Here is a 20724-nt window from a genome sequence, read left to right on the forward strand (position 1 = left end):
TCCATAGTGTCCTCATTGCTTACTAAGAAATTCTAAAAATTCCAAAACATCCCCATAAAAAACAGAACACTAACATCTTATTGATACATTAGCTACTTGATGAAGACTGTCAGCTACCACATGAAAACATCTACGATGATTACTAATAGGCCGTGTTCTGCAATATCCATTTAAGTAGTTAAAATCCCCCACGATGATAACATTTCCACAGATTTCTGGAATGTCTACACTTCTCTTCTCACAACAGGACTCCAGAAATCCATTACAGAAGCCCAGTGCTAGCCCAGGGAAACCACCTTTACAGACCTTTAGAAAAAAAATTTTTTTTTTTTTTTTTTTTTTAAAAGTGCCCAGAGGAGAGTCACAAAGAGGGTAAAGGGTTTAGAGGGGAAGCCATATGAGGAGCAGCTAAAATTACTTGGTCTGTTCATCCTGGAGAAGAGGAAACTGAGGAGAGACCTCATACCGGTCTACAGCTTCCTCACAAGAGGAAGAGGAGGGACAGGCGCTGATCTCTTCTCCCTGACGACCAATGATAAAACCCCAGGGAACAGCAGGAAGATACGCCACAGGAGGTTTAGGTTGGATATTAGGAAAAGGTTCTTCACCCAGAAGGTGGTGGAGCACTGGAACAGGCTCCCCTGGGAGGTAGTCACAGCACCAAGCCTGACAACATTTAAGAAGCATTTGGACAATGTCCTCAGATACATGGTATGAATTTGGGGGTTGTCCTATGCAGGGACAGGAGTTGGACTCGATGATCCTTATGGGTCCCTTTCAACTCAGGACATTCTATGACTCTATGATCTCTTTCATCCAGCTGCACAATAATGCCTGGTGCTTCCAGACACATCCCTTGTAGCATTATGAGTTATGTGCTGATCACCATTGCTCCATCATGCATCCACTCTTTTATCCCACTGGAACATAAAGGAAATTTCCAAACATCCAAGACATTTTAAATCAAATCAGAAACACATCTGCCGCTGACCTAATGTACCTTGCTTCTACATGCATGCCATATGATCAGCAGACTGTTTCCAAACTGAAAATCTCTGGCGTAGTCCTGCTGAAATATCAGGTTAACCAGGAAGTTAAGTAACAAGGCCAGCATTACATTCACAGTAATGAGCCAAATCTTGTGGCATTATGGTTCCTCAGGTAAGCATGGCTTTATATGAAGAAGGGATGGCTCCCCTTAAACCCTTCCTAGGTCTATTCAGATTATACTGGAACTTTGGAGAAAAAGTTACTCAGCTACAGCCTTCTCTGTAGCCAAACAGATCATGAGACAAGCCCTGGCTGTCTTTTCCCCTTATCAGCCAGATGAATTGGAGAATGCTATAGAGGTAGGGAGGGCAATTATTTCCTTCCCAAGAACACAGAAAAACATGTTACTCCTCAATCTCAGTCTGCTCTTTTCATGGAGAAAATCTCCTCAATCTCAATCTGCTCCTTTTCCCTGGGCTGCATCTTATGACCAAGGCAATTACATGTCCCTATGTATGATTTCATTATATATCTTTGGTATAAACACTGTTATGGTTGGAAGGCTTCCTAACCATAGGCTTGCTAGAAGATACAGACCCTAGAGGATGCAAAGGACAAATGCATAAAGTTTTGCATTGCACTTAACATCTCTTGATTGTAGGCATCCCTTATTTTCAATGCAAACCCACTTCCATGGATGCAAACCAGAGATAAGTTGCTATGGTTTAATTGATGATAGCCATAATCCTTCATGGGAGTGCTTATTCTTATTCAGTGTTTAAACTAATTTTGTTTGTGTAGAGCCAAAACAGAAGAAAGTTTATGCCATATTTGTGATGCACCAAGCACAGACCAGCCCAAATACAGCTGAGCCACCCCACAAAAAGTGATGTAGTGGAAGAGAAGTCCTAACCTGAGTTCATGTATGACAGATCTGTAGCCTTGTTCTAGTAGCACACAATACCTATGCCATAGATGTATTTGCAGCTCTGCATTTTCCTACCGCTAGGGCAAGAGCATTAGAGTGAGAAGGAATTTGTCTGTTTTTAACCATAACTATTTAAGACAGAAAGAAACACAAACCTTCCCAGCACAACCAGTAGCTAACACTCTGTGGTATAGAGGGTTGGCCTAATGGGGGGGGGGGGGGGCACAATAGAGAGAGAGGCTGTTTCAAAAAGTAAAGAAGGTGAAATTTCCAGAAAGCAGGTTGCCCTCAGCATATGGATCCCATGGGTCAGACAGCTCAGGAAGGGTAGGCACAGGATAAAGTACACCCACAGGATAAAGCAAAGGTAACTAATATACTGAAACTGTGCTTCAACATAATAGTTCGACAGGTTGAGAGAAGAGACACAATTGTGAGATGCTAGTTAACAAAGGACAGAAAATATTGACATGCTCTAAAGCTGGTCCTGGGCAACAATTTGGATTCAGAACACAAGCAGGCAAACTCTGATTTAGCATGTAATTAAGAAATCCTCTCTGAATTATGCAACTTTCATTCACTTCTTCAGAAGACACAAGAACACTGCAATCACTTGCCAAGTTTGATCCCAACATGCCATGGGGCAAATGAAGACCCTAAACTGTCATATTCTATTTAAATCATATGTAGGCTAAAGTGAGTGCGATTGCTCGGTATATTAAATTACTACTAGTGTGTTGATATTTCCTCATGAACAATCTATGGCTCTGAATTATTTATTGAGGAGGAAGTGGCTTTTGAAGTGAACATTATTTCTCTCTCAGAGCTAATGCTTGAATATGATAAAAATAGTTGCCAAGAGAAAAAGGAAATTAAAAAAGATACTTCCATGACTGACGGCTCCCAGATTTTACCTGACTCCTTCATGCATTTCTTCTCTTTGTGAAGTCTATATGCTAAAATGATGTTCACCTAAAAAATAATAAGATGTGGGACAGCCTGTGTCAGGAAATTGCTTGCAACAAATCACAGCTACATGCACATTCAGCGATGGCAATCAATAGGAGTCCTAGACTATTCCCATGGCTTTGTGCTTCCTTGCCTCTAGAATCCAATACTGCTCATAGAAATGCAGTTTCAAGGGAGCTGCAGAGTAGCCTTCGTCTGGCATCAAGGGTGGTACATAACAGAATCAAAGAGATTTGGGTTGTAGTGGAGATGAAAGACACTTAACTGAGCATGGAGTGACAGTAGGAATGGGGAGAAGGACCCAGTTCTCCCACTGGTCCTTCAAGTTCTCAGACATTTTTCAAACCCTTGCCCCCTCAACAAGAATCTTCACAGGTTTTTGAGTATCGGGAAGTGAAAATACAGATGAAGCAGCAGCCGACTCCCACATAATAAGATAAATCCAGTGTGACACATTCTGCATTATGACCAAATTAGAGTTTATTTGGTCAAAGAGGTATTCTCGTAATAAAGTGCACTCTTGAGTGACAGCTGCAATATTTGAACCCAAAACAATTACTTGAGTGAACGTAAATAATCCTTGTGCCTTCCTTTCTCCTTCCCCACAACTATTAAGGTTGCTATTCATGAAGAATTCTCCAAAGAATGATTTATGGCATGCCATTAGAAGACATATATCTATCATATTTCTATTGTTTATTTATTTGCAAATAGTTTATATACACTAGACATGGATCAAATCTTTCTGTAAGTTTTCTGTGAACAGATTTGAATGTTGAGTTTATTCTTATTTCAAGGTTATTCTTCAGTTTTCAAGGTGCCGAAGTTAATTTCTTTAATAACCAATCCTTTGTGTCTGCTAATTAGAAATATCCAAAACAATTTGCTATTTAAATCATATGTCATTGCTTCTGATCCTTGATTGGATGAGTAATGAAATTAAGTAAGACCCATATGAATTGTGAATATTTCTACTGAATATGTAATTAAGGTTTTGATTAATATTCTGGCACTCAGGCTTAAAATACACCTTCCATAAGTATTTGCACTAATAAAGCTCAAGCTCAAAAAATCAGTACCAGTCATTAACACAGTCAAACTGAATTCATAAGTGAACTTCAAAAGAATACTTGTAAGGTTTTTATGATGATGGTTATGAACAGTGTCCTTTTAAGTTGGACTCCTATATTAATGCTAGCTGTCAAATAAAGCTACTGGCCATCTTTCCTCCTTAGGTGCTGGTATAAAATTAAAAATTAGGGATATAGGTTTTGCTGAGGTATTGAGAACATCCTGTGTTAATACAAGTTGATAATTTAAACCCCAATTGTTTCAAAGCCCAATGAATCATTTTATGGAAATCTAAAATTCTTTAAGACATAGCATTATATTAAAAAATGAAATATTATACTTTTTCTTGTAATACACTTCTGTTTCTTACTTAGAGTATCCATTAGCAACATTTTTATGTCATTACTGAAATATACTTAATTCAGCCAACAGTCAACATTTTTCAAAATGTTCTTCCCATCCAATACTTGAGGCACATAAAGAAAGTCAATCAGAGTACCTGATATTTAACAAATAGAAAGGTATGGATGCATAATTTCATTTTTTGTTATAGAAATCTCTCATTTGAAAAACATCGCAAATCACATTGAACAATTTATTAATATGAATTCTGCAGCAGCGGAATATATCACAAATCTGGTACCTGTCCTATTAAAAGGCGTTAGCCCTGTAAAAAAGCTTTGGCTCTTACCACAGAAGGGGTTGACTCCCTTGTGAGAATCCACATACTGTGTAATAAAGAGATGGGCAGTGTAGGACTGAGCCCAGCTCTGGAACTGACTTTGAGATGAGTTAGGAAAGGCACCTGCTCAAAAACACCACTCCGTTTTGAACACGCTCTTAAACCACAAGTAGCAGCAACTCCTCATTACTTGTACTACAGACGTATCCCAAAACCTCCACATAATATCTACCTCCTGTTGTGCTAGAAAGTTTTTAAAGTAATGGAAAGAAACCCTTCTCCTAAACAGCTTACCACCTTACCATCATAGGTGAGGCTGAAAACCGTTAATACATTTCACTGGAAGAGGAAAGGAGACACAAAGATTAAAAATCTGCTGTGGGCTATCTGAGGTAAGTCCCACACGAAGAACCTCCCATGGCCCAAAACACAGGATGGTCATGAGACAGTATTTTCGCTCTAGAAGGGCTATAATTTTGCACTGATAAGTATAAAACCCCCACAAACTCACAAAACAAGCCCAAATTCTCAAGCTCTCAGTCCATCTAGCAGCATCTGAGTAACAGGTCCTACCTGGCAAGGGAACAGGTCCATTTCAACTAAAGCCTTCTCAGCTCCTGGCCTTTTATGCTCTGCTTATCCAAAACCACCAGTAGGCTCTACAAAGGGCTGAGCCAGCCTCTTCAGAGACAAACTTAGGGACTGATGGTGGGGTGGCTTGTTTTGAACCCTTTGCTAGTTTTCTCAGCAGCCCTCTTGATTTAATCCAGCCATGCAGGCAACACACCCATTAATTAATTAATTCAAGTCAATTGGATCATTAATGGATTAGCTCTGCCACAGAAGTGACACTAACAGAATGAAGACAGGTTATAGAAAAACATACATCTCCAAAATTTTATTTTTTAGGTACAGGAAAAATAATGAATGGCATACTTAAGTACCAAACACAGCTCTTAGCTCAGTAAGGTAATTTTCAGACTCTGTTATCATGAGTTCTTAATTAACCTGTGTGGTAAAAATTCCTAGCAAATGGTTGTTGACTGTAAATGCAATGCCTCCTTCTGACACATGCATTAATGCACTATTGTAAAAGTTCAAAGCCGTTATTATTGAGTTGTCTCAGCCACATTAATTATCCTCTACACTGTATTTGGCTTCACTTGGGCAAATCTTCTTTAATTGCCCAGTCTTTACTTACAGAACATCTTTGTTTAATATACTATGAACTCTGTTTACACTTGTGCTTTTTCCAATAATTCTGTGTCGAATGTAGGTTCCACCATTACTACTGGAAATGTTCTACACTCAGTTCATTTGTCTGCTCTCAGCCATACATGTCACTGCTTTTGAAGCTGAAACGTCCAGTGCTTGGAAGCTTCGGGCTGAGGTTGATTCTAGCACCTCCACTACATTTTAAAAAATTTCTAACCCTTGTTATCCAGGACATTTTTTTTCATAGCGTGTTGGATCCAGTTTACAAAGCAAACTAACAGATAAGGAAAACAGCACAAGAGAGGAGGTGAAGAGCTAGCTTAAAGCAGCAAAACAGAGTAGATGAACGAAACAAGGTGAAGGACAGAACTTTTTAAGCTGTGCGGCATATTATGGGCATAGTAAACATAAACTCTTGAGGAAAGAAAACCTTAAAATATTAAAATTTTGCTTTAACGTCCCAGTGATGTCCATTATGGAGAGATGTTAATGTTTTCAACGTGTTTAACTTAAAACATGTTTTGACAGGCACATTGAAATGATCATTTGCTTTTAATTGTTTCCACCTAGATCATTTTCCATCTGAGTATCTTATCCATCTGAGTATCTTAAAATATTTTGCAAAAATTAAGCTTCATAATATCCATATAACAGCTAAACTGCACATACGTACTAAATAACTAAAGGATAACATTTTCACAAGTATGCACCGCTTTTGACTGTCCACGTTGAGCCATTTTAAATCTCCTTCCCCTTTTAAGAAAAAAATTAAAATGGTAATAAGCCCCACTCCACTGACAGTAAAAGGCAGATGTAGTTCTTCATTTCTGAAACTCAGACAGATAAAAAAAGGCAACCAAAATAATGCATACTGAGAACTTGGGCTCCACTTGCTGTGGACCTTGTGGTGATTAGGGAGACAAGAAGTTGGGACATGAAGATAAAGATTTCCTGGGGTTTTATTTCAGCCACAAAACTGTGCCACTTACATTGATAAACATCAACTACAAAAATGTTATCAGGAAATCAACTCAGAGCAAGAACCGGGAACTCAAGTGTTTTTTAAATTTCTATCATCTAATTTACTTTTGCACAAGACAGCAGAGGGAAAAGGTGAAACAGCTACTGAGTGACACATCAAAAATGCCTTTCCTCTTTCTTTTTTCCTAAGGTTGACTACATATGACAGAGAAATGTTGATTAAAAAATGAATAAACCAATCCTAGAGCCACTCCCATAAGCTAAGCAGGCATTTCCATGTAGATTTGGTCCTCTTTGTGGTTATACTATACATGAAGGATGAATGTTTGTAAATAGAAATACTGATGGTGTACTTTTAGAATAAGAGAGAGAGAAGGTTAAAAGGTGGGCAACAAAATCTAATTAAACAGTAATAAAGAAAGACATGGAAATCTGTATTTGGTCCCATTTGAGGGCCCTAAGTATTAGGTCTTCCTCTCTGGCCTCATGAACATAACATTTCTGTCAGCATGATGACATAGCTCCAGCAGGAAGGACAGTAAATGTCCCCATCCAGTCTCACCTCAGCCTCAGTGCAGAAAGGACTCTGGGACACAGGATCTGAGCCCTCACAGCTGGAAAGGGCAGTGGACTTGGATCTCCTAAAACCTAAGCAAATAATCACAAGGGACATTTCTCCAGTACTGTAAAAACAAAGCAGATTCAGTAATACTTGTCGGGGATCTAAGCTCATCATAGCTCATAAAGCAGGTTTAAACAATGCTGGCCAACTAGATCCACTGTGGGATTTTGGTGCTGCTCCAGCCTAGCTTCTGGTTTGCAATGGGCTTAAATGAGAAACAGGAACTCAGGCTGTGTGTGCTGGGGAGGTTCTGGACACAGCCAAAACACAGAAATACAAGCCTCTAGGACACTTTCAAGTTGAACATTATGGTCTGTTATGTTTAAGTTCCTCAAGAAACTTCCTAACAAGGCTGTTGAGTCAATTTTCTAGATCATATTTTCAGGTCTATATGCCTGAAGAACATCTAAATTCTGCTTTGTGGAGCTAAGTCCTATTTTAGATCTGGCTCACAGAAAAATTTCCATATAAAGTGAGCATATAAAGATTAGGGTTGAAGAAAAATAAGAAGAGACACAACTCCACCCACACCCCTCTTTAAGATAAAAAAGACTACACATTGATAATGACAAAGCTTATCGTTCCACACTAGCCACTATTAAACCATGAAAGTATCAGCACGGTGGCTTTTTGTTGTTTTCTCCGCATGTATAGATCCCTCTATAGAGAACCGCAGTCTAGGGCTTGATATTGCAAGGTACTTTCCTTGGACCTGCTGGAACTGATCTACTGATCCTATGCACCACACATGGAAAAACACCACTCAAAGAAGGTGGCAGGATTCTAGAATAGATCAGATGTTTACATGAAAACATCCCATTAAAGTGAGTGATGTCGAAAACTGTGGCACCACTAACCTTCATTCCTAAGGGCAGAAATCAATCTGATTTATAGCAGCTGATAGAGATAAGGAAAACTGTTCTTCCATCTGTAGGTTAATTCACTTTTTATTCATACTACAACATCTGCATCTTCCTCTGAAGCAGCTGGTACTGGTCCTTGGTACATTAGTCTTGCCTAAGTCACACCTTCCAATTTTAGAAGAACAAGAAGTTACTTTTGTTGTCACATCAATGGCTGCCAAACTTCCTTTGAAAACAGCCCACAAAACAGTCTCGCTCCATTTGCTCCAACTCATGGTATCAAATCATTTGTAACTGATAGCCTTAACCACCCCCACTGATTATCCCTGCCAATCAAAAAGATTTATACGGCTCGCCATACAAATCTTATACCATGAACATACTGAACAGCACAAGCATGTTGTCAAAGAAAAAGTAATGGAAATAATAACATAGTACAGCAATTATTTTATCTTGGGGGAAAAAATACATTATTGCCCATTTCAGTCGTTCGGGGAGGGAAACAGAATGACAGCGACAGTGATAAGAAACCACTTCAGCAATCAGAGACCACAAGGAGATGATAATTCAGGTTATGGTTGTCAGGAAATTCAAGTAAAATCTCTTGGAAAAATATATATCCAAGACCTGTTATTTTTTAATTCTAAAATTTATGAAAACATACTTAAGAGTGCTCCCTCCCCTATAAACCGATGTCAAACTGATACCACACATTTGTATTTATCGTCGTTCAGATGACTACTCACTGCAGAGTTTATCTAACATTTTCTCTGTGTATCTAACATTTTCGCTGTGAGTTTGCCCAGACATACAACTCTCCTTTTTTCCTGCCTCCTTCTCCAGTCTCTCAAGCAGTCACTTAGAAAATTATTCAAATAATCTCTCTTTGATCAGTGGCTGAAGGGAAATAAACTGGAGTTTTACACACACCGCGTACAAGGATTAACTGGTATTCCTGCGCCTTTTCATAACCTGCTTCCTTCTATACGTTCCCTCAATTCTCCCTCATGTTCTCTTTTGTATCAGCCTCCTTTCATTTTAAAAATCAAACAAATCAAAACAGTTCTTTTTATAGCCTGTTTGCCACTTCCACTCCTATATGTCTACTTGACACGGTGTACACAACTGACAGCTGTGCTAAAAGGGACAAAAGTGGCACCACTTTGTAAACATACTTTAGCAACCACAAATTTCTACTGTACCTTGAAATGCAAGCAAAAGAGCTATTGATTTTGTCTGTGCCTGATAAATTCCTCCCAAACAACCTGTTTACTGAAACCGTAGGTCACTATTGTGATTAATCTGCTGTGTATTAAAAGCTATTTAATTGGAACAGAGAGATGGCAGAACGAGCTAATACTGTTATAAGTGACATAGGAATTGATTTCATTTTAATTTTACTAAAACTTTTTTATCTTTGTAGCCCAGCCAGTCCTTATGGACAAATATTAAGGACTAAGCCAGCTGACAGAGAGCGTACTCCTCCGGATAAGGTAAACTCTGATGTAAATAACCTGAAGATATGGAGCAGGATAACTGAAGCTATAGATCATGCTGTGATGTTACACTTTCTTGCTTTCCCGCAGGAGATTTGGACATGCAAACTGACCTTTCAGCACTAAATACTTTCCCTGAAGTAAGTAACACGGAAATTTTAGCCAGAAAAACTCATCTGGTTGCAAGCACCTTCTGCAAGATGACAACATCTAGAAACAAATAATATAACGTGAAACATTTTTTTGAATTCATGGTATGTACGTATAGTCATTGCAGCATGGCATCAGAAAACTCTGGCATAATAGCTATACATGGGGGATGCGAAATCCTCTGAAACACAAACCTTTAAACTCTTATAGATTGTCCACTGTTTTGGAAAAAGGCAAATATAAATTCTTCCCATATATCAGTTTCTAGAAAGCATTCTGTGTATAAAATATTAGCTCTCCTACTAAGCCAATTGAGCAATCAGAAATGTTAGTGTTAAGCAGTACTTTGAAAATCTGAACACTTACGTAACTGATAAATATTCTCTATAGAGAGAACCCTTGTTAATTATTAAAGTACAGTATCTTTCTTCTAAAGTACATCAGCATCTTTTACATGTAGCTTGGGTTATTAGAATAAACTGAATACCAAATCTGATTTGTATGCAGACTTGTAAGAGATTTTTAAGAACATAGTAAAGATTCACTTTTGTGTTTCAAAAAAAATTATGAAAGGCACAGCCTTCATCTGCATATCACTGTCTGCAGAAAAAAAGAAGAAAAAAAATTGAATATTTATTCTTCTGAGTGTATTTGCAAAAGTTTAAATGTAGTTAAGCCACCTACAGGATGGGCTGCCCCTTCCAATCCTGCTTTCTGAGGGGAAAAAAATGAAAACTTTAATTCCTATTTCTGACAATCTGTCACCTTTCCTGAGTCCTAAAGACACAGCAAGCAAAACAGTTAGCCAGTAGGACTTTAGCTCAAGCACTGCAGTAACTCAATAAAAGAAATATGGTATTGCTGAGTAGTAACATTTCGCTACACTAAAAGACAGATGGGGAGGATATGCAATAATCTTGTCTAGGAAACAGCTATGACTCATAAATTTGGACTCAATATGACAAATTATCTGACAGATTTCAAAACAGTGAGAAAAACTGGTGTCAGATTGAGATATTATCACATCTCAGTGTGAAGTCCAATGGCAGCTGGAATTATTGACCACCTAACTACACTGAACTCCTACACTACTACTGAACAAAAGTGTCAAAACTACTATGCAGCGCAAAAGTGTGAAAGCAAATGAACCTATTTAAGGATGGAGTTGAGCTGATTTAAAGACTGGTGATGCTTTTAATTTCAACTACCTTGCTAACAGTCCCAGCTTAGGGCCCCAGTCATGCTTAATAGTGAGCACCCTAGGAAGTTGTAAGGACTTCCCATACACAGTGCAGGTGCCATTTCCCTTTTTTTTTCTTTTTTTTTGAAATTGCAAGAGCATCAACTGATTGCAGAGGTGAAGCTATGAACGCAGGCAATGAAATTTCTTTGGTGGATGATCCAGTCCTGTGAAAAATGCTTCCACAGGGCACCATAGAGACTGCAACTCGCACTGCTTCCAGAATCCAGCATCACCTCTACAACCCTCCTCCAACTTCTTTTTTTCCAAATAAGAACCAGGGAGGAGAAGGAAGATAATGATTTCTTAGTATTACACATAAACAGATATAGCTAAATCATAGCATCACTTCTCAGGGAACCAGATACCTGGTTCCAGATATCTCAGGATACCAGATACCTGGAAACAGATACCTGCCCCAGACAAGTGCCACCTGGAAGGGCCAGCGATTAACCTGGCATCTCCTCCTCCTCCTGTAGGAGGGTTCCCACACAGCTAGCAAATCTCAGACAAAACCCCTCACTCTGTTGAGAGGGATACACTTAATCATCTCACTATCATCTCAGCTACCCAGAAATAATTTTAAAGGGTAATTCCAGTCCTCTGCTTTCCAATGATTCACCCTTCCTCTGGCCTTGTTGGCTACGGAAACTTGACAGTTCCCTTTCAGGCACTTTGACTGCAGCCTTTCAGACAAAATGACAGCCACCATGGGAACCTCCAAGCACTCCGAGCACCAAGGCAGCCTGCTCACACCATTCCCCTGCAAGGCACAACAGTTGTCCTGGGGAGTTACTTCTTGCTTTCCAGACACCACAAAATGGGGGCTGTCAAGTCCTCCAGTCTCCTCCTCTTGCTCACCCACCTTCCCACAGCCCATGCTCCCCCCAAGGCTGGCTCTCAGGACCCCTTTACCCAGCTTCAGGAGCATGGCTCTCCTGTCCTGTCAGCCCAAAGGAATCTCGTCCAGAGAAAAAGTTTTGAAGGAAATGAACGAGCTCCACAGATACCAAGTGAGCCCTATTATCTCTTACATCCAGTCACCAAGTCCTGCTATCCACTGCGAAATCTGAAAGCCAGGGCTAAGCCTGGGAAGCGTAGTGAATCAAAGGGCTGCTCGAGGGCAGTGGTTACATACTTTTATGCCAGGCTCAAAGGGCAATAGTTTATCTGAATCCTGCTGGCCCATATACCTGTACATAGTCCTTACAGACTATAAATTAAAGCATCCATTTGCCTTTTTTTCCTTTCAATGGAATACAAAGACCCCGTGCATTACATCCCCCTTGTACTCCCCAGCGTCTGCTAATAAAAAGCCGTGTCTCTCACAGCACCTACATGGGAGAACAGGGCTCCATAGTGTGGCTTCCATGCCCATATATTGGTAAAAAGCAGAACACGCTGGAAGTATGGATAAGGAAACGTATCTGTATCTCTCTCTGAAGGTAGAATCCCATCAGTGATCATATTTTAATATGAAATTAGCTGCCAACAAAGGCCTAGTATCCGCACTCAGCTGTGGCAAGCAACTCCTCAGAGACTTCACTGGTATTTCAACTGAGGAAGAGCATTATCAGGCAGTCTGTGAACATCCAACCCCCTGAAAAAAAATATTTATATGCTTATTCTTCAAAATGGAAGAATTCGGTCTTCTAAAATTTGTGGAGAAAAAAAGTTATACCCATTTCAAAAGAAAAAAAAAAGATACATTTTTATTCAGAGCTGATTGGCAGCTTAGCTGCTCCTGCAGCTCCTCTTCTTCACACTCTAGGAAAAAATCGTTTTCGTAATTTTAGATTGCCTATTTGCAGCATTGTTCCATGCCACATTAAAGACCTCATTCATTTCCCATTAGCACATTTTAGTTAAAATTAACACATAATCATTTTCAATGATCTGGCTTTCAATATATTTGTAAACAAAAATTAATCTCAAATGTAAGACAAGGAAAAGCTTTGGAATTGTTAAAAATCATCCTGACAGAACTAATCACTAAGACCACATTTTTAAACTCTTTTTTTTTTTTTTTTTTTTAATCCAGGAATACTGGGATTGCCAGTTATACCCCCAGTTCCTCAGGATGGCTTCCTTAAATAAGCCATTGACACAATTCCCCCAAAACCTTTGGCAATGTGACAAATAAAGGGAAACGAAAGACCTCAAGAACCAGTTCAACACTTTAAGAGGAGACAGAGGACAGCAAATGCCAAATGAAAGCAGAATAAGCACCAGTCTCAGTATATTGAGAACAAGGCGCAAGCAAACCTCTCTTCTCGTACCTTGGTAGCCTTGCCCATATGCAAAACTACCAAACACCAAAACCTCCGTTCTCATACCTAGGGCTCCTTGTTGACAGAGAAATGGCAGAAATATTACTATACCTTTTGTTTGTGCAGGATTCAATACAATAAGTAACAGAAAACATAAATATAGGCATAGGAGAGCTTTAACCAGGGCCAAAAGAAAAAGAGAAGGAAAAACTGAAAGGGGAGAGAAAACACAGGGATAGTGGCACAAAATAAAGGGTAACACGGGTTTTGTCAGCTGTGGGGACGGTGCACTTGTGGTGGTAACACAGCTGGCACGGTCTCTTTAGCTGTGTCAAAGAAGGAGTTAGTCTCCCAACACGTGCAACTGGAAAACACTTTAGATCATCCTTCAGCCTAAATGCTCAGGAGCTGTTTGCTCAGGCCAATGCAGATGTCACACTGCGGAGCAGAAGTCTTGGACTACGAATTGCAAGTGCTCCATTTTCCAGAAAATCACAATTATTTTCCACAGAAAGTGTTAGTTCTGACTCCAGGGGTTGATGGGATATTGTTTGCTGCCGATTTTTAGTTTTAGATGACTCCAAAGGCTCTCCCTTATGAGGAATATACCTAAGGAATTAAAATGAAGTCACTTCAATCAATTATGAAGTGTTGATACGCAAGACTGCATACAACTGACCATATCATTTGTACAGTTGCGGAAAACTGCAAATAAATACTACTAAGTTACTCACAGACAAACAATTCTATGGCTCTGTTTCACTGGGAAAAAAAAAGTGTAACAGGCTAAAATATAAATAATGTCCTAACACTCCTCATCAATTTAATTTTCTAGTAGTCTTACGCTACTGCTCATAAAACATGAAGAAAAGCTACATATGATCAAAAGAGGCTGAGCCAGCTTTAAATATAGAGGACTAGGTGCTCTTGCAAGGAGCAAATCTTATGTTAAAAGAGATTGTGCTTCATCAAAAAGCGAGCTGCTGGAGAGCTCTAAATCCCAGCCACCTCAGCTGACAGAAGCGCTGTACCATATCGGATCGCACCCTGCTCCACCCAAAGCCCTGCTCTTTGTGTTTTCCAATACAGAGCCACGACACCAGACTTTGTAAAACTCTCTTCTCTGTCTCTCAGCACAATGCACACTGCTTATCTTCTATATGGATGAGTATCAACGTGAATTTCTATGTACAATAGAGCCACTGTACCTACGCTTCTGTCTCTAAATATTACATAAAACCATCTCATTCAGAAAATCCCAGATTTAACTTGGGTTCAGTCATGGAGGTAGAGCATAGAGGAACATACAAACATACAAGATCCAGAACAAAGCATCGCTTTTTGTTCAAAATGCTGCTTCCCTCTGAAGTTGTGTCATAGTTAATATCGAGCACACCTGTAACTTGGAATTAAGTTTCACAAGTTTAAAAAATTGCATTTGTTATAATAAACCAAAGAATCTGGAAAGTGAAAGACACTTAGTTATGGCATCCCAAGATCTTCGGTCTATTATCTGGCAGCACTTGGATTCCTTGATGCTTAAAGGCCACGAGCAGAACTGAGCTGTACTGGATACTGCACTACTACAGAGCAAAAGACAGTCCCTGCCCAAAAGGGTGGGACAGAGATTAAAAACACCAGAGTTGGGAGTTTAGAGTAGCAACAAATTAAACTCTCTAATGAAATAATTGTGAAAAACTAGTGTTTCCAGAACAGAAACATGAGAGAAGTCCTTTCCACCCATCAGACAAGAAACCCTCAAAGTATTTTCAGCTGTTGCTTTAGTGCACTGCCCCACTGGATGATCTTCTTCAACACAGCACCCATCTGCCACGATTTTATGTGGAAACTTTAACTCCTTATACACTATGTATTCAGAACTCTGCACTTTTCAGGCAGCACTAAATGTATTTGCAGGGCATTTGGCCTCCGTATAAATCTTTCCTGGAAATGTGCTTAAAATAAAGGAAAACATTACTTTTGCAAACTATGATGTCATCTGCCTTTGCAGTGAGTGCCTTCCACAACCTACTTCAGCACACCCTTTCCGTAATGCACATTACGTCGCTTGCGAGTGTTTCTGAGAGCAGCTACTCAAAGTTTGATTTAGAAAAGACATTCCTTTACTAAGCACGCGTATGGAAAACGCACAGCATAGCACCAGCGGACTGCACGCGGCATATTTACGTATAAATATCAAAACAGAGCAACGGGGTGCGCATGAACCGTTTCTGGAAAGAAACTCTTCGCCGCCTGCGAAGTTCCCTGCTGGCGGCAACGCTGTCCCGGCCACATGTGCGGAGAGCGGGAGACGCACCACATTACCGGGATATTCCCCGTTTCCCCCGCCTGTTCCCTTTTTCTGCTTAGCCCCCGGCGCGGGTTTCCCAGGGCGCTTCGGGCACCTGCCGCCAGCCGGGCGCCTCCCGGGGCGGCGGCCGCCCGAGCGGCACCGGGCGCTCCGGGACCCGGCGGGGCTCCCCTCGACGGGGCGGGACACCCCGCGCCCGCGGCCACCCCCGGCCCCGCGGGGCCCCGGCCGCCCCCGAGCCCCCTCACGGCCCGGCGGGCCGGGGCGCGCTGTCCCGAGGCGGGACCCCGAGGGGGACGGGCGGCCGCTCGCCGTCCCGCCGGCGGCCGGGCTCCCTCCCCCGCGGCGAGGGGAGCCCTCCCCGTCCCCCGCGCCGCCCCCACCCGGCTCCTCACCTCCAGACCTGCCCGAGCTGCAGGATGTGGACGAGCGACTGCAGGAGCCAGATGCAGAAGGCGCAGGACGCCGACCTGCCGCCCCCGGCGCGGGGACCGGCGGGGCCGCCGCTGCCGGCGGCGTTGCTGCTGCTGTTGCTGCTGCTGTTGGTGGCGTTGCTCTTGCTGGCGGTGGACGCCTGCCGCTGCGGAGTGCAGGGGCGAGCGGCGTCGATGTCCGCGGCCGCCGAGCCGCTGCTCACCAGCAGCTTGCTCTCGGCGGCGGGGCAGTGCCCGGCGGCGGCGGCGGCGGCGGCGCCGTCCTCGGTGCTGAAGTCGTGCGCGAACCAGCGGAAGCTGAAGACCTGCACGGAGAGGGAGCCCAGCAGGACGAAGAAGAGGGTGAGCCCGAACCACCAGCGCTGGCCCCGCAGGTAGTAGTCGACCGCCAGCCAGATGTCGGTGCCCACGTCCGCGAAGTACACGGCCAGGGCGGCCAGGATCCAGAGGCAGTCCCACAGCGAGTAGCGCCGCTGCTCCCTGCCCAGCCGCAGGCACAAGGAGGACGAGCCCCCGCCCGAGCCCCGGGAGCCCCCGCCGCCGCCCCCGCCGCCGTCTCCTCCTCTGCCGCCGCCGCAGCAGCAGCAGCAGCAGCAGCGGGAGCCGCCGCCCGAGCCGTCCCCGCCGCCGCTGCAGCACCCGCCCCCGGGCGCCTCGTCGTCGTCGCTGCCGCCGCCCGGCCCGGCGCCGGCGGGCAGCCCCGGGGCCAGCGCCTGCACGGAGCCCGAGTGCTCGGAGTTCTGCAGCGGCGTGAAAGCCACCTCGCCGCCCTTCTTCATCTTCCGCCGCCCGTCCGACTTCGCGGCCATGATGCCTCCCTCAGCCCCGCCGGAGAGCAAGCGGGAGCAGCGAGCGCTCCTTTATCCCGCGCCTCCCCCTGCTCCTCCTCCTCCGCCTCCTGCCTCCTGCCTCCCGCCCTCCGCCGCCGCAGCCGCCGCGGACCCGCCGCTCCCCTCGTCCCCTCTCCCCGCTCCGCGCCGGGCTGCGCGCCCGCGGGCGGCTCCTCCGCGGCGGCCGCGCCCGCAGCGCCGCCTGCCTGCGGGGAGCCGCGCTCAGCCCGCCCGCCCCGCCGCCGCCGCCGCCTCCGCCGCCTCCGCGGGGGCCGGCGGTGCCGGGGCCGCCGCCGCCGCTCTCTGCCCGAGCCGGGAGCAGGCAGGGCAGCGCTGCCCGGAGCAGCGCATCCCGCCCCCGCCTCCCCGCCCGCCTCCGCCCGCACCCGCCGCCGCCACCACCCAGCTGACTGACGCCGGGAAAGAGGATGACCTCATCCCTCTTCCCTCGCTGCCGCCGCCCCCCGCCCGGCACCGGCACCGGCACTGGCGCAGGGGCGGGGAAGGGGGCGCTCGGCCGCCGGGAGGGAAGGGCCCGGCGCGGCCCCGGGGGTGCGGGAGCGCGGCCCTGCGGCGGCGGGGGGAGGCGGTGGCTCGGCTGCCCGGGCTGGGGGGGTGGGCGCGGCGGCGGCGGGGAGGCGGCGGCCGCTCCGCGGGGCGAGGGAGCGGGGCGGCGGGGAGAGGCGGGGTGCGGCCGGCGCCCCCCGGGGCCGGGGCTAAGGGAGCGGGAGGGGCGCGGCGCTGCCGCCGGCTCCGCTGCCGCCCCCCGCCCCGGTGTCCTCGGCGCCGCTGGGGGTGAGCCTGCCCCGCCGGCGGGGGCGTGGAGCGGCGGGACGCGGGCGGGTGCGGACGGGCTTCTCGCTGCGAGCGGGGATCCTCGGGCCGGAGGGAGCCGCCGCCGCCCCAGCGCGGTGAGGGGGGGCCGGGACCGGTGGTGATGCCGGTAGGATGCAGGGTAGGAGCCGCCGGGCCGGCACCCCCGTAGCTGCGCTGAACCCTCCGGCCCGGCCCGGCCCCCTCGGGGCGGGCGGACACCGCCCCGGCCGTCCCGCCCGGAACCCTGCCCGTAGTTCCCCAAACTTTGTGACAGGCGGCTGAGAGGTGCCGTGCTCGAATTGCGCCGTGACTCACGCGCTGTTAGAGGCGTCTGGGGGAAGGCGAGGAGACACCGTTTTACTCCGCCACCCGGAGAAATCGCATTTTATGCATAAAATTCACGGGGCGAACTCACGATGCCTCTCACCGCCCCTTTCCCCGCGGCTCCGGCTGCCCCCGGAGCGCGGCCGCTCCTCCAAGCCCACCCGGGTATTTCGGTGGCAGAGGTGGCCCCGCCTGCGGGTGTCCACCCCGGCGGCGAGCGGCCGAGGCCGGGGGGAGCCCTCCCGGGCGGAGCCGGCGGCCGCTCCCCGGCGAGGAGCCCCGGCCAGGAGCCGCCGCCCTCGGAGCCCGGCGGGGGACGCAGGTGTAGGGTGGCTCCCCGGTCCCCCAGGGCCACCAGCCTCCTGCCCCCGGGAGTCACCCGGGAGTTACCCGGGCCGGGAAGCCCAGCTGCCGGGCGCAGGGCTCGGGGTGCGGGTGGCGAGGGCCGTTCGCCACCCACCCTTGGCCCTTCTGCCCGCTCTGTCCTCCTCCATCTCCAAAACCTACAGGATGAGCAACTGATTGACCTCTTCGACCTTTTTTTTTTTTTTTTTTTACCTCTGGAATATTTTATAAGCATGCCCTCTCCCTCCTTAAAATAGAGCAGCGAGATGGTTCAACCACGTTGCTGGAATATCTTAATAGGAATGCCAGTGAGACTGTGATAGGGCACTGTTACGTTAAGATACGTGACTAAATATAGCCCCTTCAACTTCATTAATTAAAGAGAAGAAGTCATATGGACAGCTGAAAAATCTGCCTTTTAACTCTTATATGTACATGGTAAGTATAAAGTTGCCTTTTGGAAATTAACTTTTACTGATATATACCCCAGATTTCAAGAAAAGACTAGAGCGTGCATTACTGTGTTATTCAAAGAGTGCTAAGCACACAAAAATCAAACTTCGAAAGGTGAAGAGCGCACATAAAACTAATTTGGCTTGTTATTTTGCATGTTACCACACATTACAAGAGTCTTTAATTACATCATCACATAATGGTTCTTAAATAATACACATTTGCTCTGCAATCTCTGTTACAGTGCTATAGCTGTACTTTTATTTCTATTCCTTTTGTAACCCCGTATTAATTTTGTTCTCATTACAACCCATATGATCTTTATTGCCTTAGACTTTTAATGCAAATTGCTTCTTTCTCAAGGTATCTTTTAATAATTCAGTCAGCACCTATATATAATACAATATATTCACTTAAGATTACCTTGTCAGCAGAAAAGGTGCTTAATAATAAAGCTAATTTAGCTGCAAGTTGGTGGTTTATATATACCAACAAGTTTCTAGTGTTATTCTATTTATAGTTACATCTTTAATAAAATGGTTCAGTGTGCACTTTGAGTTACTTTAATTGAATCTGTTTGACATATACAGGTCTAAATGATGCTACAAATTGATAATAGAGGTTATAGTGTGATACGCAAGTGGTGGTGGGGGGAACAACCGTGCTCCTGGAGTCGAAATCGTAACCTAAACTGCTTGAGCTGGGGTAAGAGAGTAACTCGAAGGCATCAGATTCAGGATGTAGGGAATAAAATGGAGGAGATCAAGATCCAACATACTAAAAGCGCAGAAGGTGCCTCTGAGCAATGCAGTAGATATTTAAGAACAGAAATGGTGTGAGTCTAGCTGTACATTGTCTTCAGAGGTCATGGCAGCCTGCTTAGGGCTACCCCACCGCTAGCCAGCTTGGAGGAGGGAACTGCTGGAGCCAAGTGTCCCTACATCCCCCCCTCCCTGCCCCAGATGTGGGACAAATATTCTGGTATATTTACCCTCAGCCACTTCACTTGGAGGCAGAATTTGACCAAAGGGATTGATCCATTGCCCACGAAGACTCCAGCTCACCACAGCGGGCTTTAGATCAGACCTGTAAATCTGAAAAGCGTTCAGTTTGCCAGATATTTTGTTGTGATGGGGAAAGTTTTACACTTTCTTCCCTATATTTTTCTGTTTTGTCTCCTCTCATCTCTTCTCTCCTTTTTTGTTTCTTTTGTTTGGTTGGTTTGGTTTTTTCTTCTTGGATTCAGCTGCTGTTGCATTTATGAGGGGAATAATACTTTTTCCCACTGCTTTTCATGTTAACAATAGCTGTCTGTTAAATGAAGGCAGTGCAGTAGATGAACATTTAAACTTAAATTTAAGGCTGTTTGATACTTCCAGGGGAATGTCTTCTGTTTTGTTTTCTCACTTAAAAGATAATAAATGGAAAGCATCCCAAATAATATGTAAGTGCTGAAGAAATTGCTTCCAAGAAACAGAACCGAATTTCCTCTTTGTTACACTGGCATAGCTTCTGTGGAGCTGTATCAGGGCCAGAAGAGTTTGTATACACACGGTGTACACACCAGCATGCATTCAGCAAGCCAATGTTGTTACTAAACCTCAGAAATTATTAATTACAAAATATAATTGAAGGGCAAAAATGTGATCACAGATATCAATACATATTTCATAAACCAAGTGCAGACACATTCATTTCTCATGTAAAGCTACTTTTTCTCTGAAGGAGATTTTA

The 20724-nt window shown here is 44.9% G+C and overlaps 1 protein-coding gene across 1 annotated transcript in view; it reads right to left on the reverse strand.

The window, feature by feature from the left end:
- The window catches only part of XKR4 (XK related 4), a gene marked incomplete at both ends in the record, with an annotated part of 230850 nt that extends 213819 nt beyond the window's left edge, over positions 1-17031 (reverse strand). Inside the window, one exon of the mRNA XM_082315728.1 lies at positions 16184-17031. Within this exon, the coding sequence (XP_082171854.1) occupies positions 16184-17031 (848 nt within the window). The remainder of the gene's footprint in view (positions 1-16183) is intronic.
- Between the last annotated feature and the right edge of the window lie 3693 nt (positions 17032-20724).

This window comes from Platalea leucorodia (genome assembly GCF_965183815.1).
Source record: "Platalea leucorodia genome assembly, chromosome: 1".
Classification (NCBI taxonomy): domain Eukaryota; kingdom Metazoa; phylum Chordata; class Aves; order Pelecaniformes; family Threskiornithidae; genus Platalea; species Platalea leucorodia.